General features: G+C 41.9%; 2 protein-coding genes across 6 annotated transcripts in view; one reads left to right on the top strand and one right to left on the bottom strand.

The window, feature by feature from the left end:
* Positions 1 to 17,148, bottom strand: part of LOC129714278 (ryanodine receptor 1-like) — a 525,269-nt gene that overhangs the window by 266,255 nt on the left and 241,866 nt on the right. The window lies entirely within an intron of this gene.
* On the top strand, positions 7,400 to 16,564 carry msantd1 (Myb/SANT-like DNA-binding domain containing 1). Its single transcript, XM_055663835.1, has 3 exons — positions 7,400 to 8,173; positions 12,721 to 12,990; positions 16,284 to 16,564. The coding sequence occupies exons 1-3, from the start codon at positions 7,920 to 7,922 to the stop codon at positions 16,540 to 16,542; spliced, it is 783 nt and encodes a 260-aa protein (XP_055519810.1). The 5' UTR covers positions 7,400 to 7,919; the 3' UTR covers positions 16,543 to 16,564.

Here is a 17,148-nt window from a genome sequence, read left to right as displayed (position 1 = left end):
ACAGTTACTAATCGTTATGTCAAAAACATTTGTGATGCATATTTGAATGAAAGGAGAATCAGTGGATTGCTTACAGGACATATTTTCAAAAAAATCAAATAATGAATCCTGAACAATGTCCCTAACAAAATATGAACACTCCTCTGAGAAGGAATGCCCTCTAGCTCAAAGGTTTCTCCATTCATAGCATGGAAAGAATGGAGGCAATTGGGAAAGAGAGAGGCGCTGGCGTCAACCTCATGATAAACTCTTAGGTTTATTGCATAGGTGTAGCAATTCTGTCAAACTCCTCCTCTCCACACCTGGAATATCTGGTGGTGAATGCTGCTCCTTATACCTCCCGAGAGAATTCACCTCCATCTTATTGACCGTGGTCTACATCCCACCCCAGGCAGATGTTCATCTAGCTATGGAGGAGCTGAATGCCGTGGTCAACAAACACCAGACGGCAAACCCCAACGTCTTTCGTCGCCGGGGACTTCAATAAAGCCAGCCTAAAGAAATCACTCCCAAACTGCCACCAACATGTGCCCCGCAGCACCAGAGGATCAAACAGCCTCGATCTATTCCACCATCCGAGATGCCTATCGCTCAATCCCATGCCCTCACTTTGGGAAATTGGACCAGAGGCCAGAGGAACAATCCAGGATTGCTTGGAGTCGGTAGAATGGGTGAAATTCAAGAACTTGGTAATGGACCTGAACAAATACGCCACAGTTGCTGCCGCCATGAAAACCATCCGAGTGTTTCCAAACCAGAAGCCTTGGATGAACAAGGAGGTCCGCAAACTCATGAAGACCAGATCATGGGCATTCAAGTCTGGCAGCACACATTTGTACAACAAGTCCAAGTGTGTGCCTCAATGAGCTATCAAAAAGGCCAAAAGGCTTTGAATATCTATCTGGACCGAGCATATTGATGCAATCATGAAGAATGTCCATCAACATCTCTACTTCCCTAAACGATTGAGGAGATTCGGTATGTTGACGAATATTTGAACTGCTGCAGCTGAACGGCATATTGACTGGTTGAATGCCCAGGAACAAAGAAGATTGCAAAAAGTGGTGAACACTGCCCAGTCCATCACGGGACTGGTCTTCCCTACATGGAAGGGATGTACAGGAAAAGCCTGCCTCAACAAGGCAACCAGCATCATCCAAGACCCACACTACCCTGGCCACTGTCTCATTTAATTCCTGCCATCGGGAAGAATATATAGGAGCATGAAAACTGTAACATCCAGGTTCTGGAGCAGTTTCTTCCCAACAACAATCAGAACATTATGAACTCCAAACTAAAAACTGCCTTGATTGCATGAAGGACTAGGGGACATCGCTTTTGTTTTTGCACTATATTGTTTGTTTTTATATCTTGAACTGCTTTTTGTTGTTTTTATGTTGACCACTGTGTACAATGGTTACATATCTGTTGTGCTGCTGCAAGTAATCGGATGTGTTGGTATTACAGATGAGCAAAGGGGAATACCGAGGCATAAGGGAGGAGCTGGCGAAGATTGACTGGAAAGGGGCTATAGTAGGAATGATGGTAGAGCAGCAATGGCAGGAATTTCTGCAGATAATTCAGAAGGCGCAGGATCATTTTATTCCAAAGAGGAAGAAAGATTCTAGGGGAAGAATAAGACGACCATGGCTAACAAAGGAGGTCAAGGACAACATAAAAGCAAAAGAGAAGGCATATAACATTGCAGATTAATGGGAAGCCAGAGGATTGGGATGTTTTTAAAAGCAACAAAAGGTAACTAAAAGCACAATATGGTGAGAAAAGATGAAGTAAGAATGTAAGCTAGCCAATAATATAAAAGAGGATAGCAGAGTGTCTACGGATATATAGAGTAAAAAAGGGGCAAGAGTGGACATTGGACCAGATGGACAGCACCCCAGGGTTCTGAAGGAGGCGGCCTCAGAAATTGTGAAGGCACTAGTTGTGATGTTTCAAGAATCACTAGAGTTAGGAGTGTTTCCTGAAGATCGGAAATTTACGAATATCACCCCGCTGTACAAGAAGGGAGCAAAGCAGAAGAACTATAGGCCGGTTAGCCTGACTTTAGTGGTTGGTAAAATTTTAGAGTCAATTATAAAGGATGAAGATACGCAGTACTTGGAAGTTCACAATCAAATAGGCCGAAGTCAGCAAGGTTTTGTGAAGGGAAGATCTTGCCCGGAGATCTTGAGGAAGAGGTTTCTCGGACTGGAGGACTGTGACTAGTGGTGTGCATCAGGGTTCGATGCTGGGCGCGTTACTGTTTGTCATCTACATCAATGATTTGGATGAGAACATACAGGGCAAGATTAGCAGGCTGGCTGATGATACAAAACTGGATGGTTTTGCAGATAGTGAAGATGGTTGTGAAAGATTGCAGCAGGATCTGGATCAATTGGCCAGGTGGGTGGAGGAATGGTTCTCTGCAGTCTGGCTGTGTATTTTTTATTTTTTTGTCCCGTTGAGGGTTTAGTTTGTAGCGGGTTTTTAAATGTGTATGTGTGGGGGGTGGGGGGTGGGTGGGGGAAACTTTTAAATCTCTTCCCTGCATGGAGACCCGACCTTTTCCCTGTTGGGGCCTAGCACCATGGAGCGGCCTCCAACCGGAACGACCTGGAGGCTCAAGTCACGGAGCCTGTGGCGTTGTGGAGCTGCGGAGCTACCTCCGTGGAGCTAGCCAGCTTCGGAGCGTGGAGAGCTGCGGCGGCGTGCTGCTGAGACCCGACTCCGGTGGATGGTGACACCAGGAGCTCGCGGGTCCCTGCTGGGAGACCGCTTTGCGGGGCACCGGCAGCGGCGACTTCTCCCGCTCGAATTGCGGTGTTGAGAGTGACCTGGAGCGGGGCCTTACAACGCCCGGCGCGGCTGTAAATTGCCGCGAACTTGCTAGCGCCCGCTGGGGGCTCCAACATCGGGACCCGGGGCAGGGCCTTACATTGCCCGGCGCGGCTTTGAGTGGCCGCGGACTTGCTAGCGCCCGCCGGGGCCTTTGACCTCGACTTCGGGAGAGGAATGGAGAGTAGGGGAGAGACAAGACTTTGCCTTCCATTACAGTGAGGAGGAGACTCACTGTGATGGATGTTTATGTGAATTGTGTTGGTGTGTGTCTTGGTTCTTTTCTTGTATGGCTGCAGAAACCAAATTTCGTTTGAACCTCATGTGAGGTTGAAATGACAAATAAAAGGTATTGTATTGTATTGTATTGTATTGTGAATGGTAGGCCTCTGGGAAGTGTTGTAGAGCAGAGGGATCAAGGAGTACAGGTGCATGATTCTCAGAAGGTCGAGGCACAGGTAGATAAGGTGGTCATAAAGGCTTTTGGTACATTGGCCTTCATCAGTCAGAGTATCGAATATAGAAGTTGGGAGGTCATGTTGCAGTTGTACAAGAGGTTTGTTAGACCACATTTAGAGTATTGTGTTCAGTTCTAGGCACCATGTTATAGGAAAGATATTGTCAAGCTTGAAAGAGTTCAGAGAAGATTTACGAGGATATTACCAGGACTAGAGGGTGTGAGCTATAGGGAGAGGTTGAGCAGGCTGGGTCTCTATTCCTTGCAGGAGGATGAGGGGTGATCTTATGGAGGTGTATAAAATCATGAGAGGAATAAATCGAGTAGATGCACAGAATCTCTTGCCCAGATTAGGGGAATCGAGGACCAGAGGACATTGGTTCATGGTGAAGGGGAACAGATTTAATAGGAATCTAAGGGGTAACTTTTTCACACAAAGGGTGATGGGTGTATAGAACAAGCTGCCAGAGGAGGTAGTTGATGCTTGGACTGTCCCAACATTTAAGAAACAGTTAGACAGGTACATGGATAAGGCTGGTTCTCACGTTGTGAGTTGAGACAAGAGGTACCCCGACTGGCATCGACCTGTTGGCATTGCACCGGTGCAATGGGCGGGGAGCTGGAGACGGGAGGGAAGGGGTCACACACATGGCCGGGAAGCAGAGGGGTGTAGGTGGTGACAGATAGGGCCAACAATGAGTGGAGAAAAACAGAAACACCGACGTGCAAAGGAGACCTACAACAGTGCATGATTTCTCTCGCGTTATGGCAGGTGATTGTCGCTGGGAAACTGAAGGGATCCACAATCTGCTGCTGCCTGCCCGCCGAGTTAAAGAGTTCCCACGGTAGGCTCACGATACACTAAGGTAAACGCACGGGCCACTACGTTATTACAACGAGTTAAAATGTTTCAATTCTTAACCACATGAGTAAAATTGACTCGTGGAAAATTTCAAACATGTTTGATTTTTTGCAAGAGTCGACAAGTTACATGAGTACCTGCCGTTAGCGCCACGAATCTCTAAGTTGCGTCCACGAGTTCCGTACGTTAATCGTACGTTATTACCACGAGTTTTAACTCGGGTTACTTCTTGTGTCAACTCGCAACGTGAGAATCAGCTAATAGGACAAGTTTGGAAGGATGTGGACCAAACACAGGCAGGTGGGGCTAGTGTGGCTGGGACATGTTGGCCGGTGTGGGCAAGTTGGGCCGAGGGGCCTGTTTCCACACTGTATCACTCTATGACTCTAACTTAATAGCAGGACAGAGGGGAGGTTGAAGATGTTGTTTACCTAGATTTTCGGAAGGCCTTCGATATGATTGCGCACGTCAGGTTGCTAGGGATGATGAGAGCCCATGGTATTCAAGTAGCATGGATAATGGGTTGGCACGATGGCAAAAGACGAAGAGTTGTAATAAAAGGCTCTGTTTCAGGTTGCCTGCCAGTGACTAGTGGAGTTCCACAAGGATCAGTACTGGGGCCGCTTCTCTTCACATTGTAAATTAATGATTTGAATAAGGGGATCGAAGGCTTTGTGGCCAAGTTTGCAGATGATGCTAAGATAGGTGAAGGGGCAGGCAGTGTAGAGGAAGCGAGGACTCTACAGAAGGATTGGACTGACTAGGAGAGTGGGCAGATAAGTGGCAGATGAAATTCAGTATAGCAAAATGTGGAGTCATGCATTTTGGTAATAAGAATAAAGGCGAAGATTATTCTCTAAATGGAGAGAGAATCCCGAAATCGGAGGTGCAAATGGACTTGGGAGTGCTGGTGCAGGACTCCCAAAAATTTAATTTGCAAGTCGAATTGGTAGTAAAGAAGGCAAATTCAATGTTAGTGTGTTTTAAAAGTTTGTGTTAATGTTCTCTGGTTTGTTTTATGTGGGGGGTGATTTTTTTTTCAATCTCTTACCTTGCCGGTGGTGTGATTGTTTTCGGGGTCGTATCTCCGGTCGCTCTGCGGCCTAATATCGTGGAGCTGGAGACCTTGCTCGGGACAGACTTTGAGCCCCACTGCGGGGCGTAGACTTACATTGGAGCCGATTCCTTGCCTGCCGGCTTTAACATCAAGGGTTCGCAGTCTTGGAAGAGACCGAGTCAGGAACTCCAAAACCGCAAGATGTTCAACTTGCCCCGACCCGGAGTCTGATCTCCCGCGCGGGGTGTTGAGATCTCCCTGATGCAGGAGCTTGATCGCCCCAATGAGTATAGAAGTTGGGATGTAATGTTAAAATTGTACAAGGCATTGGTGAGCCCAATTCTGGAGTATGGTGTACAATTTTGGTCGCCTAATTATAGGAAGGATGTCAACAAAATACAGAGGAGATTTACTAGAATGTTGCCTGGGTTTCAGCAACTAAGTTACAGAGAAAGGTTGAACAAGTTAGGTCTTTATTCTTTGGAGCGCAGAAGGTTAAGGGGGGACTTGATAGAGGTCTTTAAAATGATGAGAGGGATGGACAGAGTTGACGTGGATAAGCTTTTCCTACTGAGAGTGGGGAAGATTCAAACAAGGGGACATGACTTGAGAATTAAGGGACAGAAGTTTAGGGGTAACATGAGGGGGAACTTCTTTACTCAGAGAGTGGTAGCTGTGTGGAATGAGCTTCCAGTGAAGGTGGTGGAGGCAGGTTCGATTTTATCATTTAAAAATAAATTGGATAGTTATATGGACGGGAAAGGAATGGAGGGTTATGGTCTGAGTGCAGGTAGATGGGACTAGGGGAGAATAAGTGTTCGGCACGGACTAGAATGGCCGAGATGGCCTGTTTCCGTGCTGTAATTATTGTATGGTTATATGGTTATGAGGAGGGCCCGCCACCAGCTACGGGAGTATGATCGTCCCGTCAACAGAAGGCTCAGGGCCCCCGACCGTGGGAGAACAATGAAGGGAAGAGATTGAACTTTTTTTTCATCTTCCATCACAGTGAGGAATGTGGAGGAGTCACTGTGGTGGATGTTCATGTTAAAATGTATTTTGTGTGTTCTGTTGCTTTTTATTAGTACAATGATTGTATGGCAGTCCGTCTTTTTTTTCTTTTTGTCCTGTTAAGTGGATGTCTTGGTTTAGTTTTTATATTATTTTTAGCTGTGTATATGTGGGGGGTGGGGAAACTTTTTAATCTCTTCCCTGTATGGGGACCCGACTGTTTCCTTGTCGAGTCTCCGTTGTCAATGGGCCTAACATCGTGGAGCCAGCGGCCTCCAACCGGAATCGACCTGGGGCTCCAGTCCCCCAGAGCCTGCGGACTGGCCGACTTCGGAGTGCGGAGCGCTATGGTGGCGCGCGGTTTAGTCAGGGGGTAGTGAATCTGAGCCACTGATCCTCGCTCCTCCCCCAGCCACCAGTAGGCTGGGACCATCATCTCACCTGGGTTTCAGGCCCAGATCCAGACCGACAGTCTGAAGTATCCATGATTTCCGCTGATGCTGCCCGAGCTACTGCGCACTGTGTCATTTTATGTGTTAACCAGCATCTGCAGAGCTTTGTTTCTACTACTTATACAATGATAGTTATTCAGTTATAACAGATAATTGTCAATAATGGACACCATTCATATTACGTTATGACAATAATTCCCCCCCCCCCCCCCCCCCCAGCCCCCCCCCAGTCGTGAGAAATGACCCTCCCCTGTTTCCCCTGATTGCCCCCCCCCCCCACCCGCTCTCAACACACGTGCCCTGATTGGACAAGCGTTCAAAAAACATCTTCACTGTTATGAGAAAATGAATACTCCCCTGTGCCCTGATTGATAATTATCTCTCAAACAACATCATTGTCACTGTTATTTGTGGAAGCTTAATGTGTTCAAACTAGCTGCTATCTTTCCAGGTTTTATTACCTAGAGTATTTGGTAAGTCCTCAGATGGTGTACAACATTATATTAGCACCAGATGTAAATTGTGCAAATCCAAAACACATATAATTTTCTTTTACAGCAATTCACAAACACAACTACATGTCTGAGTGACTAAAATGTAGTGCAATTGACACTCGCATCATACACGGGGGATTTTAAGTATGATAGTTTATCTCCAGATTCTACCATGTCAAGTATTTTCTGAAATTTAATTATGATATTTTTCCATTGATAAGACTGAAATCAAAGACAATGTAACTAGTCACGTGGAATAAACGCATTTCAGGATTTCATCTCTTAATTACATCGATTACACTCTGACAGATGGCCAATTCAGTGGTTTCAGTTGAAAGCTTTTACAATTTAAGAGCAACCTTCATTTCACAAAGGGAACCAATTAAAAACTTTTAAGCAATGTAGCATCACCATTGATACAATGTTACCTTGGCAACCGCCACTTTTCTGCAAGAGCTAACAGGCACCAGCTGAAAAAGCTTTAAGTATTTAAATACAGCACAGAATGCCAAAATCCTGTACCCTTGTCAGACGTTACATTCTAGAAGCTTTCATCCAAAAGCTTTCACTTGAAAGAACTTGTGTTAGTCATCCATCATCAACCCTTTTATCTAAAACCTTTTGAATGTTTCCTAAAAGGGTTTTAGAATTGCTTGCCAGAATTTAAAAGCTTTTCAATTAGTCATCAGTCATGAACTCTGAGATAAGATGTTTAAAGCTTCTTCTCACGATATACTGATGTATTTCCAAAATGGCAGCTTGTAACAGTGGCAGCAGTAGTTCAGCTGCTCAGATCGACAAACCAAAACGATCAAGTAACTGGACTGAGGTTGAAACAAGTGTTCTAATACGTATCTGGAACGAGTATTTATCAGACCTAAGAACAGCCAAGCGAAATGCTAAAGTATATGAAAAGATAGCTGAAGAATTTTTTGAAGCTACTGGGGTGAATCGTGATAAGGATCAAATAAGAACCAAAGTTACTAATTTGACCTTTCAATACAGGTAAGCATTATATTTGTTTGTAAAATGTATTAAAATTGAAATAATGCTTTCTCTGAGAATTCCTTTCTGTATTAAATTGAAACTGCTCATCCATTCTACAAATTATCAATATCTCAAGATAATGCCCAAAACACTTTTATTGTCAGAGCAGCTACAACATTTGGAAATGTTTTAAGGTAAGTCTACAAAAAAATGTAGAGATTTTGCAGGGTAATGAGGGTGAAATTTTCAGCAAAATGATGCCAACATCTGGAATTCTGAGCATCTGTGTTTAAAATCAAATTAAAAGATGCTTAGTGCCATGAGTCATCAAGCTGTGTTCCAACATTGGAGTCATCATGGTGTTCTATGGGGAACATGACACCAATTGTCCATCACTTCCAATAAGAATTTGCCAGGACATTCTGTATCTCCTTTTTTCCCCCCTTGATTTTAATCAAAATAATTGGGTTATTACTTCAAAATGTTCTTTCAAATCTTGACATTTTGAAAGATTGTTGTCTTTTATCTTATTTAAACATGTTTAACATTTTAAATTGTTTTGCATGTTTCACAAACATTCAGAAATTGAATGTTTTAAAATATTTTAGTATTTGACAAATCTGACAAGAGTCTGGAGCACATTCGAGCTGATTGTCAAATTTACAGATAGTAGATAGATTGTAGATAGAGCTAGTTACAGATTGTATAGATACAGATTGTAGATAGAGCTTGTTTTGGTGCCTGTTTTATGCCATCAGTTCCTTACAATGCACAAGGCCTGAAAAACGTGAATCCTCTCAGCACTCTCTATACTGGAAGAATTATTAAGCATTAAGTGCCTTTTTTTTAAGCAGGTCAGTACAGATGATCACAAAATCCTCCCTTATGGTTTAATTTGGTATTAGAAAACTAAACATAGTGGATATCAAAATGATACTGCATAACATTATGCTTTACACAATAAAATGTTATCAAAAACTGTATGCGATTGGTGCCAGTATGACAGATTGTTGTTTCTCTGCTATAAAAGATCACGTTACATATGTAAAACTGTTCACCGCACACAAGGCTCACACAGCCAAGCAGGCATTAATCAGGCTTGCATCAGTGTTTGCTAAAAGCTATCAGATTTTACATTGTCTGTTACTGAGGTAAATGAGTCAGTTTCCAGATGTGTCCTTTGTGTTTGTGTCGATTCTGCTATTGATAACCTTGGCTCCATAAATCTCTAATTATTCATGGCCCTCTGGTAACTTCTCCAATCATCCCTCTTCTAGCCCTGAACTTGACCCAATTATAGCCTAAAGATTCAGATGCATTTATTTTTTTGTCACAGATCTATATGTACATTTTTTTTTTGCATGATAAAAAACAAAATGGCCTCTGGATTGGAGTGCTTAATTATAGAGCTAAATTTTAAAAATATTGAAAATCCACATGCTTATTAAATAAAATAATTGGGTTTTCCAGTTACACAGCAGTATGCAGTTTTGCCTATCCAATTAAGTTCAGGATCGCATGCAACACTATGCATTGTGCATGTGACAATAAATGTGAACTTGAACGTACAGCATAGAAAAGGGCCCTTCCACCCAGCATATCTATGCCAAAATGTTGCCCATCCATACAAGATCCTATATCCTTCTATGGCTTGTCTGTGCAAATACTTGTTCAAATGTCTCGTAAATAAATTGATTGTAACCAATTCCACCATCTCCTCATGCAAGAGTTTCAGGTTTCAATCCTACAGGTTCTGCTGGACTGGAGGGTGGCCATTGATGTCCTGTTATTTGAGAAGATTAGCAAGGACAGACTAGGGAACTATAGGCTGTATGACTGAAGTCACTGGTGGGTAAATTGTTGGAGGGGATTCTCAGGGATCTGCCAGCATTGGGATTGATTAAAGACAGTTAGCATGAAATTGTGTGTGGGAAATCATATCTCACAAATCTGACAGTTTTTTGAAGAGGTCACCAAGTAGAATAATTAGGGCAAGTCAGTGGAAATTGGTTGTATAGACTTTACTAAGACCTTCATCAAAATCCAGCCTGGCATGGTAATCCACCATGATCTAGCCAACTGGATTCAAATTTGGCCTGGAGGAAGAATTCAAGGGTAGTAGAGCTCCTGGAGCGGGGCCTGACATCACCGCCCCGCGCGGCTTGGAATGGCCGCGGGACTCTGCGAGCGCACGCCGGGGGCTCTAACACCAAGACCCGGTGTGCGACCTCGCACCACCTGGCGTGGCTTTAATGACAATCGGCCAGCCGGGGGCTTTGACTTTTTGACATGGGGGGGGGGGGGGGGGGATTGAGAGGCAGTCGAGAGATAATTTTTTTTGGCCTTCCATCACAGCAATGTGATGGATGTTTATGTAAATTATGTTGTGTCTTGGGTCTATTTGTTTGTAATGTATGGCTGCAGAAACGGCATTTCGTTTGGAACTCAAGGGGTATTTGCAATTAAATTTTACATTGATTAAATTAAACCAAATTGAGTTGTGGAGGGGTTTTTCTGTGGACCATGTGAAGGAAGGATTTTGGTGCCAATGTAGTCAACATTATTTGTTTACAGATGACACAAAATTGGTGGTTCATGAAGAAGGATGGTGACAAGGGCGTTTGGCACATTTGCCTTCATTTCAAAGGGTATTGAGTACAAAAGTTCAAACATCATAATACACCTGCACAAGTTGTTGGTGAGACCACACTTGGAGCACTTGTGCAGTTCTAGTCATCCAGCTGTAGGAAAGATGACATTTAGCTAGAAAGGGTGCAGAAGAGATTCACTAGGATGTTACCAAGGCTTGCAGGCTTGAGTTATAGCGAGAGCTTGGATAGGCAGACATGCTAGATGGTCAGAATCTTTCTTTGCATGATTGGGGTATCAAAAACAAGAGGCCATGGGTTTAAGGTGAGAAGAAGGGATTAAAAGGGATTAGAGGAATTCTTTTTTTTTGCCGACAGCAATTAAGGCAGTGACTTTTTTCTTTGTAGCGTGGGAAACTAAGGGATGACTTTGAGGTAGACAAGTTCATGAGAGGCATGGATAATACTCACACAACTTTTTCCCAGGAGGAAGTCTCATCGGCTTCCAAAATGAAAGGGCTTAGGGTGAGAGGGGAGAGAATTGAGATCAACTTTTTCCACACGGAGGGTGGTCCATATCTGGAATGAACTGTCAGTGGAAGCGATGGATGTGTATATAATTGTGAATTTTAAAAGATAATATTGGGCCAGCTATATGGGCAAAATGCTACAAATGGGCCAAGCCCAGAATGCCAACTTGTTTGTCATGGATAGTCTGGGCTGAAAGGCCTGTTTCTGTGCTGTATGCAAATAAAACACTTTTCCTTCAAATCCCCTTTAAAACCCCTTCCTCTCACCTTAAACCCATGTTTTTGTTTTTGATACGCCCATCATTCTGACCATCTAACATCTCTGCCCTTATGATTTTGTATACCTCTAACATGTCACCCCTCAGCGTGTTCCATCCCAGGGAAAACAAACAAACCTGCCCTTCTTATCCAATCTTACCATTTTGCTCAAATAGGTAAATCTATAACCTAGAAGTTTAAGGTGAAAGGGGAGATTTCAACAGGTCCTGTGGGGCAGGTTTTGATACATGGAGGATAATGGAATGAGCTGCCAGAAGAAGTGGTGGAGGTATTTACAATTAAAAGGTTTAAAGACATTTGGTCAAGTTTGAGGGATATGGGGCAAATGCAGCTAAAGGATGCCCTAGAAACGCATCTAGGTTGGCATCGATAAGTTGAGCCAAATGGCACATTTTTGTGCTCTATAACTCTGACTAATATAGTCCACATCACACAACAGATGCCATATTCCCAATAATAATGCTATGGACTATGCAGATTTATAGGAACATTTTTTCACTTTCTTAGCTAACTACACATTACTGCAAATTAAAATCAATGATCGCTGGCTATGTGATTCTCAGATGATCATTAAAATAAGGTTTTGTGATTCCATTGCAATTATTTTTATATTTTTAATATATTTGTCAACTGTAAAATAAGTTAACTTTTTGCAGTCTACATACAACACCACAATTAAGTTATTCAGCATTTTTAAGACTTTCAGGAAATCTGTTTTTTACCATGTAATTCAATCTGCATCTTATTCTTTCAGAATGGCACAGAAGTTGATTCTGCTTTTGCTTTAAATATATAAATCAATTAAAATGTATTCCATTATATAGTGTACATTCAATCATAGTCATAGAGTGATACAGCGTGGAAACAGGCCCTTCGACCCAACTTGCCCACACCGGCCAACGTGTCCCAGCTACATTAGTCCCACCTGCCTGTGCTTGGTCCATATCCCTCCAAACCTGTCCTATCCATGTACTTGTCTAACTGTTTCTTAAACAATGGGATAGTCCCAGTCTCAACTACTTCCTATGACACCTTGTTCCATGCACCCACCACCCTTTGTGTGAAAATTGAATAACGAATATCTTAGTGAAACTACAAAATCAACCATGTTTATTTTCTTTGACTATATGGCAAATGATTTCTAACTAATATTTCCTATTGCAATTAGAAAACTCAAAGCTACTTGTGGAAATATAGCTTCTTCTTCGTACTGGCCCTATTATGAAGCTATCCACAAAATGCTTGCTCAGTTCCCTGGGCAGGATGAACCAAGTATATCTGAGGATATAACACAATTACCTTCAGCTTCCAAATCAAAAACTCCATCACCCACACAGAAACAAACATTTGCAAATGATGATGCCTTGATATCTGAGGGAAGTTCTTACCAGTCCGATCTTGTGGAAAATTCATCTAGTTTTCATTCTCCACAACTAAGGTAAGGTTATATTTTTTTACATTTTTCTTATGGATCAATTTCAAACGGGATGACTTAGGTTCATGGGACTCTATACTTTTTTATTTCCAAGTGGAATTTGCAAAAATTAAGTTTTGCTATTTGCAAAAATTAAGTTTTACAAAAAAATAATTTCAATTGATTTATTTGTCAATAGAATGTTGACAGGAATGGTTGATACATCTTAAAACGGGATATGCAAGTGCAAAATCTCATTGTTACACCAATTACTTCACCATTTTTTAAAGACTAGTCAACAAAATCTTCACAAGAAATTTGCAAATTTTCCTTTTCTATTCCCAGATTTGTGTTTGGGAGTAGAAATGGTAGTGGTAGCCTGGTCCAGAGTAATGAACTCTGGATTATTTCCAGCACCATGTGCTAGTGAGGGTGGGAACAGGAAGATGAGGCAGATGAATGTGTGGCTGAGGTTTTGATGCTGGGGGCAGGATTCAGATTTTTGGACCATTGGGATCTCTTTTGGGCAGAGGTGACCTGTACGAGGATGGGTTGCACCTGAAGTGGAGGGGAACCATTATCCTGGCAGGCAGGTTTGCTAGTGCTGCATGGGTGGGTTTATACTAGATTGGAAGGGGAGTGGGATCTGATGCAGGACCAAGGCAGGTGAGGCCGGAAGGCAAATATGAATGGCGATGAAAGAACATTCAGTGGACAGAATAGGCAGAAGCATGGAAGGAGGATGAAAGGACTGTTGATTTCAATTGCACTTATTTTAGTGTGAGATGCCTGACAGGTAAGGCAACAAACTCAGGGCGTGGACAGGTACGTGTGACTGGGAACTGTGGGTCAGGCAGCATCTTTAAAGACAGACGGGTGGTTGATATTGAAGATCGAGAAGTTGCATCAAATTCACTTGTGTTTCTGTTACCTCCTGATTTGTGCTTTCTTAGAGAATTCTTCAAATCTTTCATGAATAATCAATCAAATTCATGACTTCCAACAGGAAATGTTTTAAAGGAAACAAGTATTTAAATTGGCTTTTAGATTTTTTAAATTAGATTATCTTTCTCTAACATGGTTTTACATTAAATTATTTATTTGTAGAGATTCTTATAATTCCCATTTCAATTTGAAAATTGTCTTCTCTCACTATTTATAACTTTATATTAATGAGGGCAATTAACCAGAAGCATTTAGAAACTGTACTTTAAGTCACGCACAGTATTTAATCTCTGTGGAAATAGAGAAATATTTGCACTAGATGCACAAAGTAATCTATAATAAAATTGTCTGAACCATCTGAAGAAGGGTTTCAACAGAAAATAATGTCTGTCGATTTCCCTCCACAGATGCAGCCAGGCCTGCTGCGTTCCTCCAGCACTTTGAATTTTGCTCTTAATTACAGCATCTACCATTACTTGTCTACAATAACATTCTGTCCATTTTACTTTCATCAGTCAAGCTTCAGTTTAGTTCTCAGAATCTCCGTGTTATCTTTTTAAATTCACACTGTGTCAGGCACATAATCTAAAATAAACATTTCCCATTCAACAGTTAAAAAACAAATACTGGTTGAACACCTGAATTTGAGGGAAATGCTAAGAAAATGTTTGCAGTTAACAGACTGATCAGTCTGAAGAAAGGTCCCAACCCAAAACATTCTCTGTCCATTTCCCTCCACAGGTGCTGAGTTCCTCAAGCACTTTTGATTTTTGCTCATGATTCCAGCATTTTCAGTCTATTGTTTATCCATTCTCAGCAAGAAAATGCGTTTTAGTAGGAGCAGATTCTGCCTGCGCATTTGCACCATCAGAACCCCTAATCATGAAGATTGTTTCAGTTACTATTTACACATGGATGGAGTTCTCAGTAATTATCGTTGACATTCCTGTGATGCCAAACCACAAAGGTCAGCAAAGCAGTCGAGTAAAGACCAAGACTATCCATGCTTCAGAGACTCGAACCCTGGTAGGGCTGAGCAGGAATCAATGACCATATTAATAAATATGTAGTTTTAAGTGTTCAAGAAGAAACTGCAGATGCTGGAAAATCGAAGGTAGACAAAATTGCTGGAGAAACTCAGCGGGTACGACAACATCTATCGAGCGAAGGAAATAGGCAACGTTTCGGGCCAAAATGTTCGGGTCTGAAGAAGGGTTTCGGCCCGAAACATTGCCTATTTCCTTCGCTCCATAGATGCTGCCGTACCTGCTGAGTTTCTCCAGCAATTTTGTCTACCTTTAATAAATATGCACATTACTCAAAGGAGAGGACATGACTGCAATGCTCTCTTCCTTTAGGTGCAGTGACCTTATCTAAAGGAAACTCAGTTAATGCTGTTGTATCTCAAGGCAAACACCACCATCATTAATTAGCCCTATGGAGCAGTAGTTAATTGAAATGCATAAATAACTTAAGATCTGAGAGGCTGATGCAGTCAGAAAATGATGTAACAATTGACATTAAGTGGATAAATATAGGTCAGTTTGGTGGGGAGATGATCAGTCTTATGACCCAAATTCTACACAGTTCTGTGCTTAGATCCTGCCTGACCAGATACGATTCCGTGGAACATACATGACTATTGTCACATATTTATACAAAACAAGAAAGTGAGTCGAGTCTGATTTGCTTTTACGTATAGAACTTCTGCAGCTAGCAGGGATTTTTTTTTCTGGATTTGAACCTAGAACCAGACAAAAGACACTGCACTATGTTGTGTTTCAATTGGCTACTTTATCCCATGAAAATGAAGTTAAGTTTCAGTGGCTCCCACCCCCACCTTTTCTCAGCTCCACTCCAGCCCTTTCCTGCCTTTTTAAAGCTGGTGGGGTATCTGTCTAATTTCACCACCAATGAACTGCATTTTTTTGCTGAAGAGATTTTAATTATGCAGAAGTTTCATTTTTACAATGTAGAAACAAAAGTTTCTTTTAGTTTTGAGATACAGCGCGGAAACAGGCCCTGCAGCCCACCAAGTCCACACCGACCAGCATTCCCTACACATTAACACTACCCTATACACACAAGGGACAATTTACATTTATACCAATTAATCTACAAGCTGTACGTCTTTGGAGTATGGGAGGAAATCTCTGAGAAAACCCACGCGGTCACAGGGATAGTGTACAAACTCTGTACACACAGCTTATGTAGTTGGGATCGAACCCGGGTCTCTAGCGCTGCAAGACAGCAACTCTACCGCTGTGCCACCATGACGCCATGATAAAGACATCATGAATTTTTAATGTGGTTTGGGAACCTGTAATATATTGTTCTAATTAAGTGTTCTGCACATTCTTTAATCATTGCAGAAATGAATCGGGATCCATCAAAAAAAGGAGAGGATCAAATGCTGACTTACACAAGAAAAGCCTAAAACTAATGGAATCAATGTTGGAAGAACAGAAGAAAATAAGCACAGCTGTGGAAGAGACAAATAGAGAGGTTCGGAGAATTCTTGACCAACAAACTCTCTTGTTAAATAAAAGCTTGCAACTTCAGCAGCACATGTTACATTTGTTAGAGAAAGTCGTGTGTCAGCATTGTGCAAAAAAAACAAATCATTTCTAAACATAAATGCAGCCTGAACTTACAAACATCTATTTTTTTAAATAAAGAAAACTGGTATGAATAACAGATGAGTGGTCAATTCTACATATTGTATATAAGGTGTTAAATACAGTGATGTGAGCACTACATCAGTAATGCCATATCACCAAGTATTTTTTTTCCCAGGTGTAAGCACATCTCCCAATGTTTCTCCAACAAAAGGAACAAAGCAGACATACACCAGATTACTGAATCCTCATCAGTCTAGATTAAAAACACTTGGGTGACATGATGCCCTGTTTCTATTTTTTTGTACAATTCAATTTTGATCCATAATTAAATATGATTGAAAAGGCAGAGAACAGCATTGAACAAAGTAGAGGAGCAAGAACATAAATGGCAACTTCAGCTCAGTTTCGATTTGTGTAACGAGGTACAGTGAAAAGCTTTTGTTGCGTCTTAACCAGTCAGCAGAAAGACAATATATGATCACAATCGATCTATTTTCAGTGTATCGATACATAAGAGAATAACGTTTAGTGCAAGATAAAGCCAGCAAAGTCTGATCACCTATGTCTAAGGGTTACCAAAGAGATAGACTGTCCCTAAATCTGATGGTGTGCGTTT

Source organism: Leucoraja erinacea, chromosome 38 (assembly GCF_028641065.1).
Source record: "Leucoraja erinacea ecotype New England chromosome 38, Leri_hhj_1, whole genome shotgun sequence".
Lineage (NCBI taxonomy): Eukaryota > Metazoa > Chordata > Chondrichthyes > Rajiformes > Rajidae > Leucoraja > Leucoraja erinaceus.
This window is presented reverse-complemented; position numbering and strand designations above follow the sequence as displayed.